Here is a 17,982-nt window from a genome sequence, read left to right on the forward strand (position 1 = left end):
CGAAAAACCACATGTTATACTGAAAATGCACCAGCTCCTCCAGCCTGGGTTAAACCCTAGCTTCTATTTTTCTACAAGTACCCTATTCTAGAGTATGTGTGAATATGTCAACATCTTCTACCTCCACTCATCTATCTAGGGTCTGCTCAGGCATCTCTAACCACAATGTACCAGAATATAATCACTATGTACAGCAATACCTGCCCTCATGCATAACAAAAAAATAGGTGTTATCATCCGTGGTTTGGAAGCTAATTGCACAGAGCACTGAACATTAAATGCACCCTGCTAATTCTAACAAAAAGTAGGCAACACGCTCCGTCCTAAGTAAAGAATTGCAGTTTCCACTTGTTTGGTCTCTAGTAGATCAGTTGAGGTGGAGGCACATGGGTTTCCTATAAGGTGAATGTAGCCAATGCGTAAGGTGCCCAAAGATAGTTAAACCTAGAAAATGAACTGTGAAAGAGAACACTTTCTCTTTATAGTTGAATGCAATGAAAACGTTACACTGATTCAACTCCGAGAGTGATGGAGACTTTAAGCCCCTAACAGCTGCTCAGTCATATAAGGAAAGGTTTCTGTCTTTATGAGACAAATATTAATTATATAAAATGGTGATTGCCTGTAGTATCCTTCGATTTCTGACCTATCAAAGAGGGTGTACTCTTGTGTAATAGGATTATCAATGGTGTGGTGAAATCTTGGTAAACCAGCTTTCCCTAAACCATTACTTGTGTTCATGTTCTTAGAATGCAAATCCGCAATTTTATTACCTGAACCACCACTGAGCCAGTATTACAAAGCACACACAATAATGCTCTGATGTCATGTCAAGCAGTTACAAAAGAAAAGACTGAAGAAGGTGCATGAAATGTTACCTAGGTGGAGGTTCACTTGACCATACTTAACATCGGGCATCTGAACCAAAAGACATGACTGTAAAATTCAAACTAACTGTAGTACAATGCAGACTTAATGGGAACTCGACAGAAGGACTAGAACAGTCTCAGATAATTCATGGGGCGGGAAAGTGCATCAAACCCAGGTAGCATAGTATGGACCTAACTGTACACATGGGGGACTCAGAGTTAAAGGATATATGAAAACAACTACTTTGGCAATAATCAAAAAAGTAGCAATGCTTGATAGGGGAGCTTGAGGTCACATTGAAAGGTAGTTCTATTATTGGAAAAGCTGGCATTTATAACTACTTCCAAAAGTGCCTTACTCATTAGAATAATATACAATTTAGAGAACCTAGGGAATTGATCTAAACAATAATGCTGGAATTTATCATGTGTGATGTAATTTGTTACATTTTCCAAGATTGTTCTTTTACTGAACTCTTTCATAAGAACAGAATATTAATCTACACCGATTAAGGGATTAAGGAAGAAAGTTACAGATTTTTTTTTTCCACTCGGCTACGACGTGAATTTAAAAACCATCTAAAACAACAGTAGGCAGTTCTTTCGTTTGACTGACTACATAAGCAAGCAATTTAAATCTTCGTATTACTTTATTGTTTAATATTTGAGTTTATTGCTGTAACCTGCTTTTATTATAGCATATACTTAGAAATTGGGCATATCTAAACCTTGGAAAAGACCTGCAGGGAAACGATCAATTGCAATTGGCGCACAAGGGAACTAACTATCTTTTGAATTCTTCAATTGTGTGTTGTGAAAAACAAGATGTCCCCACGAAGCCCCTTCAGTTGCTCTCGTGGGTAGAGACAAAAGGGACGTGACACTAGAAATTAATTGGCTGAGTCCCTGCCAAAATCTTTCACAAAAGTATTCACACAGGAGAGACACTCCCCATCTCATGGCCTGTAACATGTCTTACTGGTCTCAGTATTCTGATGATGCATTGTGTTTTTCCAGCATCAGTCTGTGTAACAAATAAGGAAGAAAGGATCAGTAATTACTGTGTAGGCAGGCCAAAGTACACTGGTTTTGCATTGTCCAGTCAGTGTCTAATATATGAAATGATAATACTATGTTTTCTGACTTTTTTCTCTTTGATTTTCTCTCACTCACTTCACATAGGAGCACTTTCTCCTTGCACCCTTTTCTAGAGTAACCGCATATTGATATAATTGGGAATATCCTATTGATTCTGCTTTTCCGTAAAAGATTTTGTCTATAAAATACAGCTAACTGTGTCTTTTTCTCTGGTGTCATTGTATGAATGTTTTGTTCTCTTCTGTGTGAATCATTTTGTGGAGGATTTTGATAGTGACTCAGCCAATTAATTGCTAGAGTCACGTCCCCTTCTTCCGACCAGAGCAGCTGAAGGGGCTACGTCAGGACCTCTTGTTTTTCATGATAAACTGTACCCATGGTCCTTAGACGTATTTTGGGTTACCCCATTAGTTCATATTGGTCAATTGTGTGCTGAGCAATTGTGACATTTAGTTGTTTTATTGCAAAGCTAAGCTTAAGAATTATGAGATCTCTCAATGTAACTAATGATGCTATTATTCTGTGTTTGCTGTCTTGTACTAAATATCATAATCTAGAGTTCTTTGATTTGTTATTTCCTGAAGTTTTGGTTGTAGTATATTATTGAATTTCTTTGCTTTACAATAAAGTATATTGATTATTTTCCATGGGTTTTTGTAAGATTGGAACAAAATTAAAGATGAAATTAAAACAATTTGAAAAACCTGCATTGTTAATGTAGTGTGTTAATAAAAACAATATCAGCTTCTACTACATACTGAATTAGTATTGACAAGGATACTCAGAGCAAATATGTGCTTTCTCTTTCTTTCTCCAGGTTCCGCAAAATCTTTCTACAATCTCAGCTTTCCTGGTATCAAGAATATGAGCCATGGTGTATTCAAGAACTTTACCTATTCCTTCTACTATCAGCATGCCACACCTGTGGCAGCCATGTTTATCCTTGCCTACATCTTCATCTTTCTCATGTGCATGATTGGGAACATGCTGGTGTGCTTCATCGTGCTAAAGAACAGGCTGATGAGAACAGTCACCAACATGTTTATCCTCAACTTAGCCGTCAGCGACCTACTTGTGGGCATCTTCTGCATGCCAACCACACTAGTGGACAACCTCATTACAGGTGAGGGAAAGATGGAAGGAAACTAAGAGATAATGTTCCCATTTATGGTTTCTTTTAATGTTTCATTTGAATGAGAACACATGCAAAGTTTGTATCAAATATTTAATATTAGGAGATAGGCATTTGGAAGCTTGCAATATCACTCATCACATGCAAATTTCCATTTGTGTTTTAAGATACAAATATAGATTTTATCCTCAGTGGCCTGTTATACTAGGTTAACACAAGCATCTGTAATTCTTGCAATTAAAATGATTAGCCTCTATGATTTATCAGTTAATTTCCTGATCTGTCCTCCTATGGTTGATGAATTCTAGAATGTCACGAGGCTGTTCAATAACATACTATTACTAAAATCACTTATTTTACATTTGTTAAATTGTTACACACATTCTGAAGATGCAGTAATACATTTCTCGCAACTGTTAAACTCGTTGAGATACTTTAACAATATTCCACTACTCTCTCATTATCTTATTACTTCCATTGGGCTTTCTCTTTAGAAACGTATGTGATTTTCAAAAAGTAAAAGATCTGCAAAGTAGGAGTGGATGAAGTTTTAAACTCTGTCCCTGAAGTTAGGGTTATTTGAGAAACTATTCGAAGCTAGGTACATTTGGAAAACTATTCTCTTTGATCATTTTTAAAAACTGTGTTCAGGATACTTTTCTTGGAAATGTTTTTTTAAAACAGTCCTTCCATTTTTGTTGTTTTTTCTGACCTTTCCTAGCACAAAACAGTTTTATCATGGTTTCTACTGCTATTTGTGTTTTGTGAAACTTTATCAGATACCTGATGCTCTCAAAGATTGCTAAATTGTTTTTAGAAGCTCAAAGTTGAAGAGGAAAATATTTGCAATTTCTCACAACTCCAATAAACACAGCAGCTGAGCAGTTTTGTCAGGGAGAGCGCCTACTTGTTGAGTTGAACTTGCGAGTCAATCAATGCTATTTATACGGCACCTAAAATAAAAGAATAGCACAAAAGCAATTTGAAATACTTAGCCATAAGTATATCGGTGGCCTAAAACAACAGAATCTTGAACGCTTTTCTGCAAAGTATGAGTTGGGGTCATGGTTCTCAATATGTTAGGAAGAATTCCTTATCCTACTATGGCAATGGCTGGAAAAGCCATTGTGACTTCCACTCAGAAGTAGTCATACATTGATTCAGTGCTCCTGTTCTTCCGAAAGCTGATATCTGTAACTGGGTGATCTACTTGTGATCTACATGTAACATATGCACATTGTGCATCTATTGCACATTCATTTGAAAGACTTCAAATGGCATTTTCAAAGGAATGTCAGATCAGTACCAAGAGAAATCCTGCAAATTAGTTGAACACTCATAAACTAAGCATTACTTACCAGTAATCTTCATTAGTTTGAATCACGATCTTCCTTGTCACCGTCATTACAGACTCGGTGAGATTGGGCCTTACCCGAGATATAGGCATTTACTAGCCTTCTAACCTGTACTTACATTGAATATTAAATCACTATTTCTTCAATTTCCTTTATTATTCTCAATAAGTAACCTCCACCTACCCTCCAAACATCCTGCATATGTGGTATACTAGACTTTTAATACCCTTTTGGGAAGGTGAGATTATAGAACTATAATGAGGCAGACTCAAAGTAATGAACATTACCAGTAAGTAGCATTACCTTCTCATATTGTCACAGCCCTTATTCATGAGGATATACAAAGCTGAACCTTTTGGTGAAATTTCAGTGGGTAGCATACACAGATATCTAAATGCAAAGCCCCACTTTATTCCGTAAAGAGATCTTTGTTCATACAGCCTTTCATTCACTGTGGGCAACACAGCTTCTGAAAACTGACCATCTTTGTTAGAAGAAACACCATAGATTATAGGAAAGAATATATGCAGCCCAGGTGGCTGATCTAAATATTTTTAACATAGAGATGCCATTTGCATTTACCAGAGTCCGCAAGACCTCTAGTTGATCTACTTCCAATCACTACGGCAATAGGAGACCTTTCATCCTTGGAATTCATCAAGATTGCTGCAGATTGACACAGCGGCTAACTGCAGCAGTGGATGGTTTGTGAGCTTTATCATTTGTTACAACGTGACTAAGAAAGATCTAGCCGATGGAAAACATTTCAGATGAACTAGGTATATTAGCAATGCTCTTGTAACATCAAGCAAACTGTGGCACATCATTTATTGCAAACACTGGCCAATAATATCTTGCTCCAAATTAAATGTGAAATAGACCTTTAGCCTGGACAGGAGGCCAGACCTAAGTGTTTATCTGGTAGGATCATATGGTAAGGTTCATCTATTAACCAGGCTTCGAACACCCCCAGTGTTTAGCTTTAATGGCTAATAAAAATGCCACCTTAGCTGACAAATATGGAAATAGAGCTGACTTCAAAAGGTCAAATGGAGCATTTTGTACACCCCTAAGCAATAAAGGGACACTCCAGGCGGTTATTGTGGAACAAACTACTGGCCTCCTTTGATCAAAAGAACTTCTGTGGCCACTCTTCTCAATACATTTTCTATTTTAGACACTCATTCTCTGATAGACTTTATTGCTGCCCATTGGACTTTGAGAGACTTTTCTCAGGATTAGAAAAGATTACTTTTAGATGTTTCAATGAACACCATTTTATGGAAAAATTTCCATTGCCTTCTGTGTGAAAAGAATGTGTCTTGTTTTCTATGTTTTGGAATGCATTCTGCTACTTCCTTTGGACAAGCCACCTGTTGTAAATCCACCCTTTTTGATTCCAAGTCACTAAACATAATTTAATTAGAGTTGTTGTGGGAATATCTAGCCAACAAACTATTAGCTAGAGATTGGTGCACAGCGCAATTTTTCGTGAATTTCTTCAAAGTTTTGTTGATTTTATGGGTGCTCCACGGGTAACGTCTGTCATCCCTGGACGTCAAAACTTAGTCGATAAATGTGTTTCTAGTGAATCACTAGACCCATCCCCATGGGCACTCCCTTGTCTCCTCACTATGCAAAATGAGGATTTCAACACAATTGAAATGAGGATTTCAACAAAATTTTTCAATTTCAAAGATTTCTTTTACTTTTTTTTTATTTTTTTTTATGATTTCCGCAATTATTGTCCATTGCTAGTTCATCAATTTTTCATTGTCATACATGAGGCATTATTATAATTGAATCCAATGCATTTCTTTACTTGGTAAGGGAAGAAACCCGAGGTAGCGGTATGAAGAGACGAACGTATACCAGGGTTTACACCAACTAAGCTTATCGCTTTTTTAACAAAGACCAGGAAGGGATAGACCAGGCATTGTTATTCCCTGATGAAGGGCTGTAATGGACTGCCCGAAATGCATTGGATTCAATTATAATAATGCCTCATGTATGAGAATGAAAAATTGATGAACTAGCAATGGACAATAATTGCGGAAATCATAAAAAAAAAAAAAAAAAAAGAAATCTTTGAAAATGAAAAATTGTGTTGAAATCCTCATTTTGCATAGTGAGGAGACAAGGGAGTGCCCATGGGGATGGGTCTAGTGATTCACTAGAAACACATTTATCGAATATCTAGCCAACAAACAGAGTTGTTATTATTGGATGATGCACTGGTGAACCCACAACTAATTTGTCCAACAAAATAAACCATTGCCTCCTAGGCGAGAATAGGGTTATAAAACACATGGCTCTTCTGCTGCTGTACCTTCCTGAGCACCTTATGGAGGAGGGAAATGGGACACATGCATATGTCGACTTCTATAGTCACTGACAATAGGGTATCCATAAACTGCAAGTCACTTGGCAATTAATCAGAGCATAAAACACCGGACCATCATACCTCAACAACCGTCTCAGCTGCCACACCCCCACCCGCAACCTCCGCTCTGCCACCCTCGACCTCGCCACAGTTCCTCGTATCCGGAAAACCACCGCTGGTGGCAGATCCTTCTCCTACCTCGCCACCAAGACCTGGAGCGATCTCCCTGCCAGCCTACGACAAACCCAGGACCTGCTAGCCTTCAGAAGACTTCTCAAGACCTGGCTCTTCGATCTGTAGCAGCCCCCCCCAGCACCTTGAGACCCTCACGGGTATGTAGCATGCTTTATAAATGCATGATTGATTGATTGAACCCTGAAAGGATGTCATCCACCTTGAATTGAATTGAATCATGAACTTATAAAGCGCATACTGTCACTCCAAAAGGATCATTCTGGCACTATCCAGTTACGGTCATACAGGAGAGAGAAAGGTGGAACCTATATAAGAGTGTAAGAGGCTTCATCTGATATGCCAAAGATCCAAGTCTTTAACGCCTTCCTAAACTGTCTATCTGTTTCAAGGCATCTCAGTTCGAGAGGCATAAGGTTCCAAGAGTTGGTGCCTAACACTGTTGCTGTTTTCCCTCCTCTGGTCTTATATCTATAGCAGTTTTTTTTAGAAGGTGCGCTGAGGAAGATCTGAGAGTCCTATTTGTAGTGTAAGGGATAAATCTAATTGATAGGTAGGTTGGTCCCAGTTAGCGTGCTGCTCTGAAAGTGATTAGAAGGATTTGAAATAAAATTATTTTTTTGTTTGTCCTCATACATGGCATTCAGCAGAGGCTGAGACTGGGTGCGTACTAACTGGGATGACCAGCTCTTCACCTCTGCCCAGTTAGCCAAGGCCTCATTAAACTATATATCTGGAAATATATGCGATCTGCCCAAACTCCAGCAAAGTTTAATATGCCTTAATCATTGGACTTTGCTATGCCCCTTGTCCTAAACCGCCAAATTGGCTGAAAGTGCTCTTACTCATCATTATCTCCTAAATGCATATCCCGGATAGGTTCCCACATCAATAACATTCTATTATATATAAGGGGAGCCAGTGTAGAGATTTCAGAGCAGCCGATGTGGAGGCCCTGCGAGGAAGTTTCAGGACTAGCCGGGCTGCCGCGTGATGGACCACTTGTAGTCTCTTCAGTGTTGATTTATTGATCCCAGTGAAAAGGCTGTTACAATAGTCTAGGCGTGATAGGATCAACGCCACCGCCACTGTTTTTCTAGCCGTTATGGGGATCAAATCAAAGAATTTTCTTAGAGTTTTGATTAACCCAAAACAGGTCCCTACCACTTTTAGTGCATTTGGTTTGAAAGAGAGGGAAGCATAGAATATTAGTCCCAGATTTTTTGCTATTTCGACAGTGGAGGGTGGTGCTGTGACCTCCTCCGGCCACCAGGTTCTGGGTTGATGGGGATTGTCTTTCCCTATCAAGAGGATTTCTGTCTTGTCCGTATGACACCGTAGATGGTTATCTTTCATCCACTGGAGGACTGCTGAAAAGCAGAGCTTGAAGTTAGCCTCTGCTGACGTAGAAGCTTTGTCCAGGGATGGGATCAGTTGAGTGTCATCAGCGTACAATGTTACTTCAATTCCAAATGACAAAATGAGAGAGAAAGGAGGGCACATATAGATATTGAATAGTAGCTGGCTGAGGGAAGAGCCCTGTGGTACTCCAGCTGTAATTGTTCATTCTGGAGAAAGGAAGGTGCCCAATGATACCGCTTACCTGCGATTAGTCAGGAAAGATGTAATCCATGCCAAGACGATATTTGAAATGACACTAGATTTTATTCAAGTCAAAAGTATCTCATGGGAAATGGTGTCAAACGCAGATGACAAATCGAGCACAAATAATTAATACTGCTTTTCTGCCTTTGTCTGCAATGAATTTCAGTGTATCTGATATTTCTAATAGGGCGCACCTTGGATCCAAGCAGGTCAAAGCAGGGCAATTCCATTTCCAAGACAATCTCAGAAATACTTCCTGTTATGGGTGCAAACCTGCTAAGAATAGGACTCCTGCTTAGGTGATTTGATTTCACATGCCCACTAGTTACTTTACTAATAAAGATATTAGATTACCTTCTGTCCACACACTGCTTTCCTTGCTATGTTTTTTAAAGCCTTACAGATTGTGCCTCTTTGACGATTCAATTATGTACAAGTCACTTGTCTGTCATGTGGATTAGCATTGCTTAACCAACCAAGAGAGGAGCAAACACTAGGAGTGCTCTCAACACTGCTGTTGTTAATTGTTTTCAATTGGATGGGTGTGCAAACTCTCTCAGAGATCTCTGATACCGCATTACTGAGTTCTCCAATCTTGCCCCCTTTCCTATAGTCTGACATCTACAATTACTGCTTTTGGGAGAGGAACATCTGGAGATATACCTTCTTCGAGATTTGAGTCCAGTTACCAGAACAGTTCTTTCTTCATCTTAGGTACCTTCTATCTGGAGTTCATATTTGGTGGATCCCAATGAGTCAGCACATGATATAGCACAGGCTACAGATTCAAGCAAGCACATGAAACAACCCCATTGTTGCTGACATGTAGCACTGCCAGTCTTATGTTGTTGTTGTAGGAAAGCATTGATTCTGTCTAGGGGAGAAAGGACCCTGTTTATATTTGTCCTGAACCTAGCTCCAATGAATAATCTGTCCTGAGCTGGCATTGAATTAAATTTTTCTTTGCTTAGAAGAAAACGAAAGCTTTGTAGTCTGGCACGCATTTTAGTATATTTCTGTGTGTTACAGAAAAACGATGTAGACATTAGTTTAGCATTTAAATATACAAATAACTAAATTCCTTGCAGTTGTAAAAAAGCTACAATTGAAGCTAACCTCTTTGTAGAGGTCCTGGGTAATAAGGACAGATTGAATTGAGAGAGAACTGGAAATCTCCTCTCCTACAGCAAAAAATATAAATCTTTGAGATCACGGATGAATTGACACATAGGGGTAAGCATAAAGTAAGTCTAAATTAATAATAAAATTCCTGATTAGACAAGTGTGATTTATTCCTGTATAGACACCATATTGAATCATAAAGTAAGTCTAAATTCATAATAAAATTCCTGATTAGACAAGTGTGATTTATTCCTGTAGAGACACCATATTGAATCATCTTGTTTGAGTAAATGTGTTTAAATATTTTAAAGACAGTACTGACGCTACAAACCCTGATGGTTTTGGTACCACAAACAGAATGAAATGTATAGCTTGACCTCTCTAGTGAAAGGAACTTTCACATTAGCCCCTTATTTTATTAGCAATGAAAATAATTTTTGGGATGCCCAACAGTTCTATCCTGTCCTAAGGCATGTGAGTGATCTGTACCTGAGGTTCCACAGGAGGAGAATGCAATTCTATCTCCTACCATTATTCCACAACTCGTAAGACCCACTGATCCTGATTCCAGTCTTCCAGTGATTTTAGAATGTCAATAGTCTTTCTTCACAGACCCCTGATTCATGGTTTTGGAATCTGGATCATAAAAGAGGTTGCTGGTGTTCAAGTTTTTTACCACATGTGCTGCCCCCCAACTGCAGGACCGTCATATACATGGCCTTGTTAACTCTGCATCTTGTCAGCATTGTGACAACTGATTTTGTCTCTGTTCTGTCTCAAAACATAATGTGCCATTTATGATGTTCCCCTAAAAGGCTCTGAGAGTTTTCTTTTTTGTGACCACTTTTTCAACAATTCATGCAAATAATTTTGGTCTGGAAAAGGGTGGGTCTGAAATAAGAGACTTCTGTGCCTTTTCAATCTTCCTGAGTAGCAATCAGACATGTCAGGTTTCTGAAGTAACTGCTCCATGGGATTTGAACGCAGCACAAGGACAATCAAACGGAGTATCCGAAAGAAATCCGATGATCAGCGCCATCACTCACAGTAACTCAGTGCACTCTTCACCTTTTAGTATTTCTTCATAAAGTGCCCGGAAAACTTTTAGGAGGGCTTGGGATGCGTAAATTGCTATTTGAAATGCAAAATTAAGGCTGTATATTCTTCAATTACAAATGTAATTTGGTGATTTTAACTTGCTGTCTTTTGTACTTTTATGATGATATATTATAATCGAAATAAAGTACTGAATTGAATTGAAGGCTGCATATGCTTTCTTTAATTTAATTTGGACATACCTTCCAACAATTAATTCCTTTTAACAGACTGAGTAGAATGTGTCTGAAACTCTTTCAAGATATTTCTTAAATTATGGAAACACATTTCGTAAAGATAAACAGTGTGTATTACCTGCAACAATGGTTCCCAAATATTCATCTTAATTCTCAGGTTCAGGAATGTCAAACCCTAAATCTTCTCTGATATTTTGCAGTACTTAAAACAAACATTGGCAGACCCAATAGGTCTTGCCTTTGGGACTTTATAAGTGTTTAGCTAGAGCTATTGGTTTTTGTTATGTTTGCAATTTTTTGTAATATCTTGATGGCATATTGCGGTAATGGCATGAGGGTTATTAATATATATATATCAAAACAAAACCCTTTCAGGCATAGAGTGACGCATAAATTATGCAAAAAAGAAGGAGAGAACTCTCGGTAGTTCTCAAGTTTAGGTGGAAAGCAGCCCCTGTTAGAGCACTCCCAACACCAGCGACACTCTAGATCTGCTCACCTCAAATGTCTGTTTTTCTATCAAAGTTTTTAAGCATAGGAGGTGAGCAGATCTAGAGTGTCGCTGGTGTTGAGAGTGCTCTAACAGGGGCTGCTTTCCACCTAAACTTGAGAACTACCCAGAGTTCTCTCCTTCTTTTTTGCATATATATATATATATATATATATATATATATATATATATATATATATATATATATGCATATATATATATATATATATATATATATATATATGCATATATATATATATATATATATATATATTACCTACTGGCGGTCGCCAGTAGGTATATATAGTTAGGATTTTTTCTCTATGGGTTTTTTGAAAATTCTATGTCTAATAACTTTGGCGTTTGTGGACGGAATTGGCTGAAATTTTCAGGAAAATGGCACATTATGTTTCTGAGCAGCCCCTGAAAATTGGGGGGGGGGTTCGTCCAGGGGGGGTCGAGAAAAAAGGGGGTCCCAAAACGTGTTTTTAACATTGAGTTTTCCATAGGGCGGTTGGCCTCACTTTTAGCCCGAACGGCTGAATGGATTTGCACGAAACTTGGCAAAATTGTAGGGACTGGTAGCCCGATGTGCCTTTTGTAGGTCTCAATATATGTGCTCCAGTGCATTTTGAGAAATTAACGTTTAAAAAAAGATATATATCTGTAACAGCGGACCGGGCAGCGCTCCAGTTCGCGTACTTTTCGCGCAACGGAGCTTTGTGAAGCGAAGCTGATTGGTTCTCCGGCGCCTGTCAACATTCCAAACAGTCCGTAGCGGCCGCCATCTTGTCTCTCGGTAGGATCGAGAGACAAGAGGAGGCGAAAGGGAAGGGGCAAATGACGATAAGGGGGCATAGTAGATCCTCCCTGACCTCTTAGGTTTGATGTACCATTTTGCCAAGTTTGGTGTAATTCCGTTCAGCCATTCAGGCTGTAGACGTATCTAAATGTCAATAATCGAACGGCTGAATGGATTTGCACGAAACTTGGCAAAATATTAGGGACTGGTAGCCCGATGTGCCTTTGCTAGGTCTCAATATATGTGCTCCAGTGGATTTTGAGAAATTAACGTTCAAAAAAAGATATATATCTGTAACAGCGCTCCGCTTCGCGTACTTTTCGCGTTACGGAGCTTTGCGAAGCTGATTGGTTCTCCGGCGTCTGTCAACATTCCAAACAGTCCGTAGCGGCCGCCATCTTGTCTCTCGGTAGGATCGAGAGACAAGAGGAGGCCAAAGCGAAGGGGGAAATGACCATAAGGGGGCATAGTAGATCCTTCCTGACCTCTTAGGTTTGATGTACCATTTTGCCAAGTTTGGTGTAATTCCGTTCAGCCATTCAGGCTGTAGACGTATGTAAATGTCCTATGGAAAATTGCATGGGGAAAACACATTTGAAAGTGTTGAAATTTAGAACCAATTAAAATGTTACTTTGGTTTTGTATTTGTGTGTGATGAAAGTTAATTGGTTATGTATATATGTCAAATGAGAGGAAACCACAGCCATTTTGTGATACTACTGTCTGAGGTACATTTGTGAGGAATTTTTGGTGGTGAATTTCTGGTGTTTGATTTACACAGTACTAACACTTCTCCTACTTTTAAAAAGGTGAGTTGTTAATTTGTAAGGGGAACTATGTTGTACACTTGAAGATAATTTGAAAAATGTTTTCTGTTATTTATTTGCAGTCCTTTCTGTTATACTAAATACTTGATAAAGTTAGTTTTATATTATGTATTACTAAAAACGATAAATGAAAGTGATTATTTTTTTCTGCAATTTACAGCAAGCAATTTCAAAATAAAATGGCTCACAATGAAGAGACCGTGGCAATTTCTTTTGAATTGTCCACTACATTGATTGAAATTGAGAGCACCAATAATGAAATATTGTCACATGGAGAAGATGACTTGTATGATTCCATTAGATTGATTGAAATGGACAGCACCAATAATGAAATATTGTCACAAGGAGGAGATGACTTGAATGATTCCACTACATTGATTGAAATTGAGAGCACCAATAATGAAATATTGTCACAAGGAGGAGATGACTTGTATGATTCCATTAGATTGATTGAAATGGACAGCACCAATAATGAAATATTGTCACAAGGAGGAGATGACTTGAATGATTCCACTACATTGATTGAAATTGAGAGCACCAATAATGAAATATTGTCACGAGGAGATGACTTGAATGATTCCACTACATTGATTGAAATTGAGAGCACCAATAATGAAATATTGTCACAAGGAGGAGATGACTTGAATGATTCCACTACATTGATTGAAATTGACAGCACCAATAATGAAATATTGTCACAAGGAGGAGATGACTTGAATGATTTTTTTGATCAATCTGTTGATGGCGAATGTATCGAATGTTTGGAGACCATAGAGTTACAAGAATCATCATTGCAGACTTTTCATGAGGAAATTGCTGATGAGGACATGTTACTAGTTCTTTCAAATTTAGAAAATTCTGAAGAATAAATTTATATTTAGAAATCAAAAATTGTTTGAGACATTATTCATTTTTATTTTTAATTTATGAGGTTGTAGCGAAGTGATTGTAGTATAAAATGAGACTTATAGTATAGAGTGCAACATTTTTATGTTACATGGTAAGTTTACTCATATTTACTTCCCTTCTGCCACTATATTATCTCCAATGTGTATTTGACATCTCTTCTTCATCTCCGGCCTCCTTTCTCTCACTGTGTGTCTCCGATGCATCTTATCGCTGCTATTTTGTGTAATTACAGAAGAGAGTAAAATAAAATTGTTCGGAACGTGAAAAGGGGGCAAAGTAGAGTACCCCTCACCCCGTAGGCCTTTTCAGGCGGTCCCAAAAGGATCAGTTTCTGCTTTCCTGAGAGATTATGGTATGAGTTCCATATACCACAATAATTTGCATTACAACATGCAAGATATCTATCTCCTATTACCAACTTTTGGAGATATTCGCGCTAAGCGCGAATATCTCAAAAAAGTTATACCTGCCCTGAGCAGTTCTTAGCCATGTTATCCAATGGGAGGTGGATAACATGGCTAAGAGCATTAGCTCGGTAATGCATGAATATCGCTGACTTTTTAGCGATATTCATGCATTGCGGCCGTTTTTTATCGCATTTGCGATAAACCTTGATAATAGCAAGGTTTATCTTCGATAATTTCTGACGATGCTTAGCGGTAAAAAATGTGTTGGTAAGCATCGTTAGCGATAAATATCGCTTAACTTTGGTAATATGCACCAACGTCTGTTAACGTTCGATTCGAAGGAAATGAGGAAGTGTTGAAAAACATTGTTTGCGCCATCTTGCCTTTTTTGAAATGCCACACTTTTGTCGTGCACGGCAGCCATTTTAGATGCCTTGACCAGACCCACTCTCTGCACGCTGTCGATTCGTAGCATGGCTCCCCACCCTCGCAAGCATCTTCCCCAGGCACTGGTCACCCCCGCTCTCTGTCTTATGCATGGGCAATAAACCTCCCCCCATCTACGCTGCTCTTCCCTGAGAATCACACTCTGTGCCCGCCCGACACCTCCCTTTCGCCCTATTCACTACCGCACCCTCTGACACTCCTCTTCCTCTGTGTCCGATTGTCCAGGCTATCAGCTAGCCCTGCAGATGTAGTTTATGGCTCCAGCTGTAAAGATTCACCCCTCTTCAAAGGAGTTATAGTAGATCAAGGCCCACACCCGATGAGATCCGTCACACCACACGTGTTCCTACTATCTGAAAACCATCCTGTATTGTGATTGGGGAGGGGACCGAGCCTGAAGCGGAAGATTCTAGGAATGACTCTTTGTACATCAAAGTTTTTACAATTATGTGTCACATTAAAAATATATAGCACTCCAACAAAGTAGTAGGAATATAAAACTTTAATAACATATAAATATATACAACAAAACAAAAACAGTAAAAACATTTAAACAACGAAGAGACCGTGGCAATTTCTTTTGAATTCCTGATGAGGACATGTTACTAGTTCTTTCAAATTATGAAAATTCAGAAGATGTTGCCTGGGGGTGGGTCGTCAGTAGTAGTCTGTTGTGCGAATAGTTCCAAGGCAGCAGAACGCGCTGAAATCTAGATGGCACGAAAGTGATGTCTAGTAAGTTGCCGCCCAGCAAATAACGGCGTGGGGCGCCGCGGGGGTGAGTGAGTCCAGTAGGCACCACAGCTATTCTTACCGGCATTGCAGAATTACTGCTGGGGACAATGCCTGTGCTGTAGCAGGGTCACAGCAGAAACAAAAAGGATTCTGTTGAAGATGTTGTTGGTTTTCAATTTGGAAAACAGTTCTGGTGTCAACTGCTATGCTAATGTAGTGGTTAATGTTTTGTTTTCTCTAGAAAATGTAAAAGAGGGGGAGGCAGTCCAAAGTTCCGTTAAAAGGGCAAAGGAAAGGATCGGTGGTTTGAACTATCAGTCAAAAAGGGGAGGGGGTGCAACAATTTTTCCTACCGGGTCACACTGTGCTTTCACCGGAACTGAGGTCTGCAGGATTCTAGTAATTCAAAGTGAGGCTAGCGCCAGCATGGGAGCGCCGACGTCCCGCGGATACAGTTTCGTCACTCCACGGGCGATTATGGCAGTCATTCCCCATCGGGGGTGTCTGCGGGGGTCGGAGACTCCCGCGGCTCCTGTAGAATCTTCAAGGTCGTGGAGGACTACGGTGGTGGAGTCAACCAGTGACCGGGCCATTTCTTTATGCTGGGCCCGCTCTTGCCAGGTCGACCGCCATTTTGAGAGTTCGGTAGCTACTGGCGATCGCGGGGTCAAATGAGCGGACGGGCTCCACCCTGCCGGGCGAGACGTAGCAGCATCGCCACAGTGGAAGAACCCTTTTCCGGGCGCTTGGAGCGCCGAGGGTGCAGGTGGGAAGCCTCCACTGGGGAGGCGGGAGAGGCCTGTTCGCATCGTCTCTCCCTCCCAGTGCACCCCACGGCGTCTCGCTTGAGATTTGTTATGGCCGGACCAGGCGATGAGGACGAGGGGGGGGGGGTCGGAGGCATGTGCAAGACATCCCCCCCCAGTGTTGTCGCAGCCATTATTCAAGAGAGAAGAAGTGTCCCGTCCGTCTTCGGGCCGGGCTTCCGGTGGATGTCGGCCAGACGCCCCTGGCTCTGGCCCCATGAACGGGTTTCTTGGTTTATCGGCTGCAGCCGGATCTCGTCGGCCTCGGCCCCCCGACCGTTGGTGGCCGGACCGGAAGAGCATGTGGCGGGACTACCTGCAACTCTCAAGGGCCACCGCGGCCGGACTGGGAGAGAGAGGGGAGGGTCGAGGAGACATTCCCCCCCCCTGAAACTCTTCAGCGTTGTAAAGGCAATCCCCTGGCCGGGTCCCGCTGGCCTCGGCCTCTCCTCCGGCTACACCCTACGTTAGGATCTCCTGGCCGAGGCGTGGCAGCAGGATCCGCCTTATATGGGCTGCTCCCGGCTGGGCGTAGCCGCAACCCTGCCCCACCTTGGAAGTTTCCAGAGTGGGGGCGGATGTTCTACTGACTTGCATTTTCCCTAGTCTATCGATTTTTTTGGCGTGGCAGGCGGTGGGACAGCGAGGGGTGATTTGGTTTCTCTTACTGTTTTTCTGGTCTCTCACCACTGGCATATTTCTAACGTTTTCTTGTTTCTAGGACATTAATAGGTTTTATCATTACGTTATGTTATCGTTTCTTTGTTCGTTGTTTAATAAAAGTTTATGTTCATCAGTGGCCTACTGATTTTCGTTTTCCTATTCTTTTCTTTCCAGGTTGTTTCATGCTAAAGTTTCTGTTAACAGGATACAGTGATCACTTCGTTATTATTGCATATGTCCTTTTCACTAGGGGTGCTCTCTGGTCGGGCCAGATGACGTATCTCTAGTAAATGGTCCGGGTGAAACAGGTGCATCAATCAGTGGGGAGTAGATAGGCATGACAGATTACAACGGGGGAGAAAGGTCCGCATTACGTACCCTTTCACTATTTGCAAAGATTTTCCTACGTATATTTGCAAACAGGGAATACCTCCAAAAAGAACCAATTCCCAAACAGTCAATGTTTGGGGAAACAATCAATCAATGAGGAACGAAATAGGCACGACGTGTTAAAGGTTTGCGTTACCTACCCTTCACTATCTGCAAAGGGAGAGAGAATATTCCTATTCTTCCTCGTTTGCAGGCAGAGAAGATTCTTAAGGGAACCAACTTCGAACAATTCAATGCTCGATTCAAACAATCAAGAAGGGGTACTGTGAACACAAATGAACGCCTCTTATGTACATACACATTGGTATTATCAACAGGTTGTTCCTAATGTTTCTATTTTAGGGAGGTCAAAAAGAGATCCCATTAGTGGCCTACTGATTTTGCTCGATTCCTTTTCTTTTTTTACACGAGTTTTCGCTATCTGCAAAGACTAAACAGAGTATTGCGACTCTGTGCTT

The 17,982-nt window shown here is 40.4% G+C and overlaps 1 protein-coding gene across 1 annotated transcript in view; it reads left to right on the forward strand.

Moving 5' to 3' along the window:
- LOC144753346 (neuropeptide FF receptor 1-like) overlaps positions 1-17,982 on the forward strand; it is a 1,025,672-nt gene that overhangs the window by 414,398 nt on the left and 593,292 nt on the right. Inside the window, exon 4 of the mRNA XM_078641070.1 lies at positions 2,785-3,090. Within this exon, the coding sequence (XP_078497196.1) occupies positions 2,832-3,090 (259 nt within the window). The 5' untranslated portion in view covers positions 2,785-2,831. The remainder of the gene's footprint in view (positions 1-2,784; positions 3,091-17,982) is intronic.

Source organism: Lissotriton helveticus, chromosome 5_1 (genome assembly GCF_964261635.1).
Source record: "Lissotriton helveticus chromosome 5_1, aLisHel1.1, whole genome shotgun sequence".
Lineage (NCBI taxonomy): Eukaryota > Metazoa > Chordata > Amphibia > Caudata > Salamandridae > Lissotriton > Lissotriton helveticus.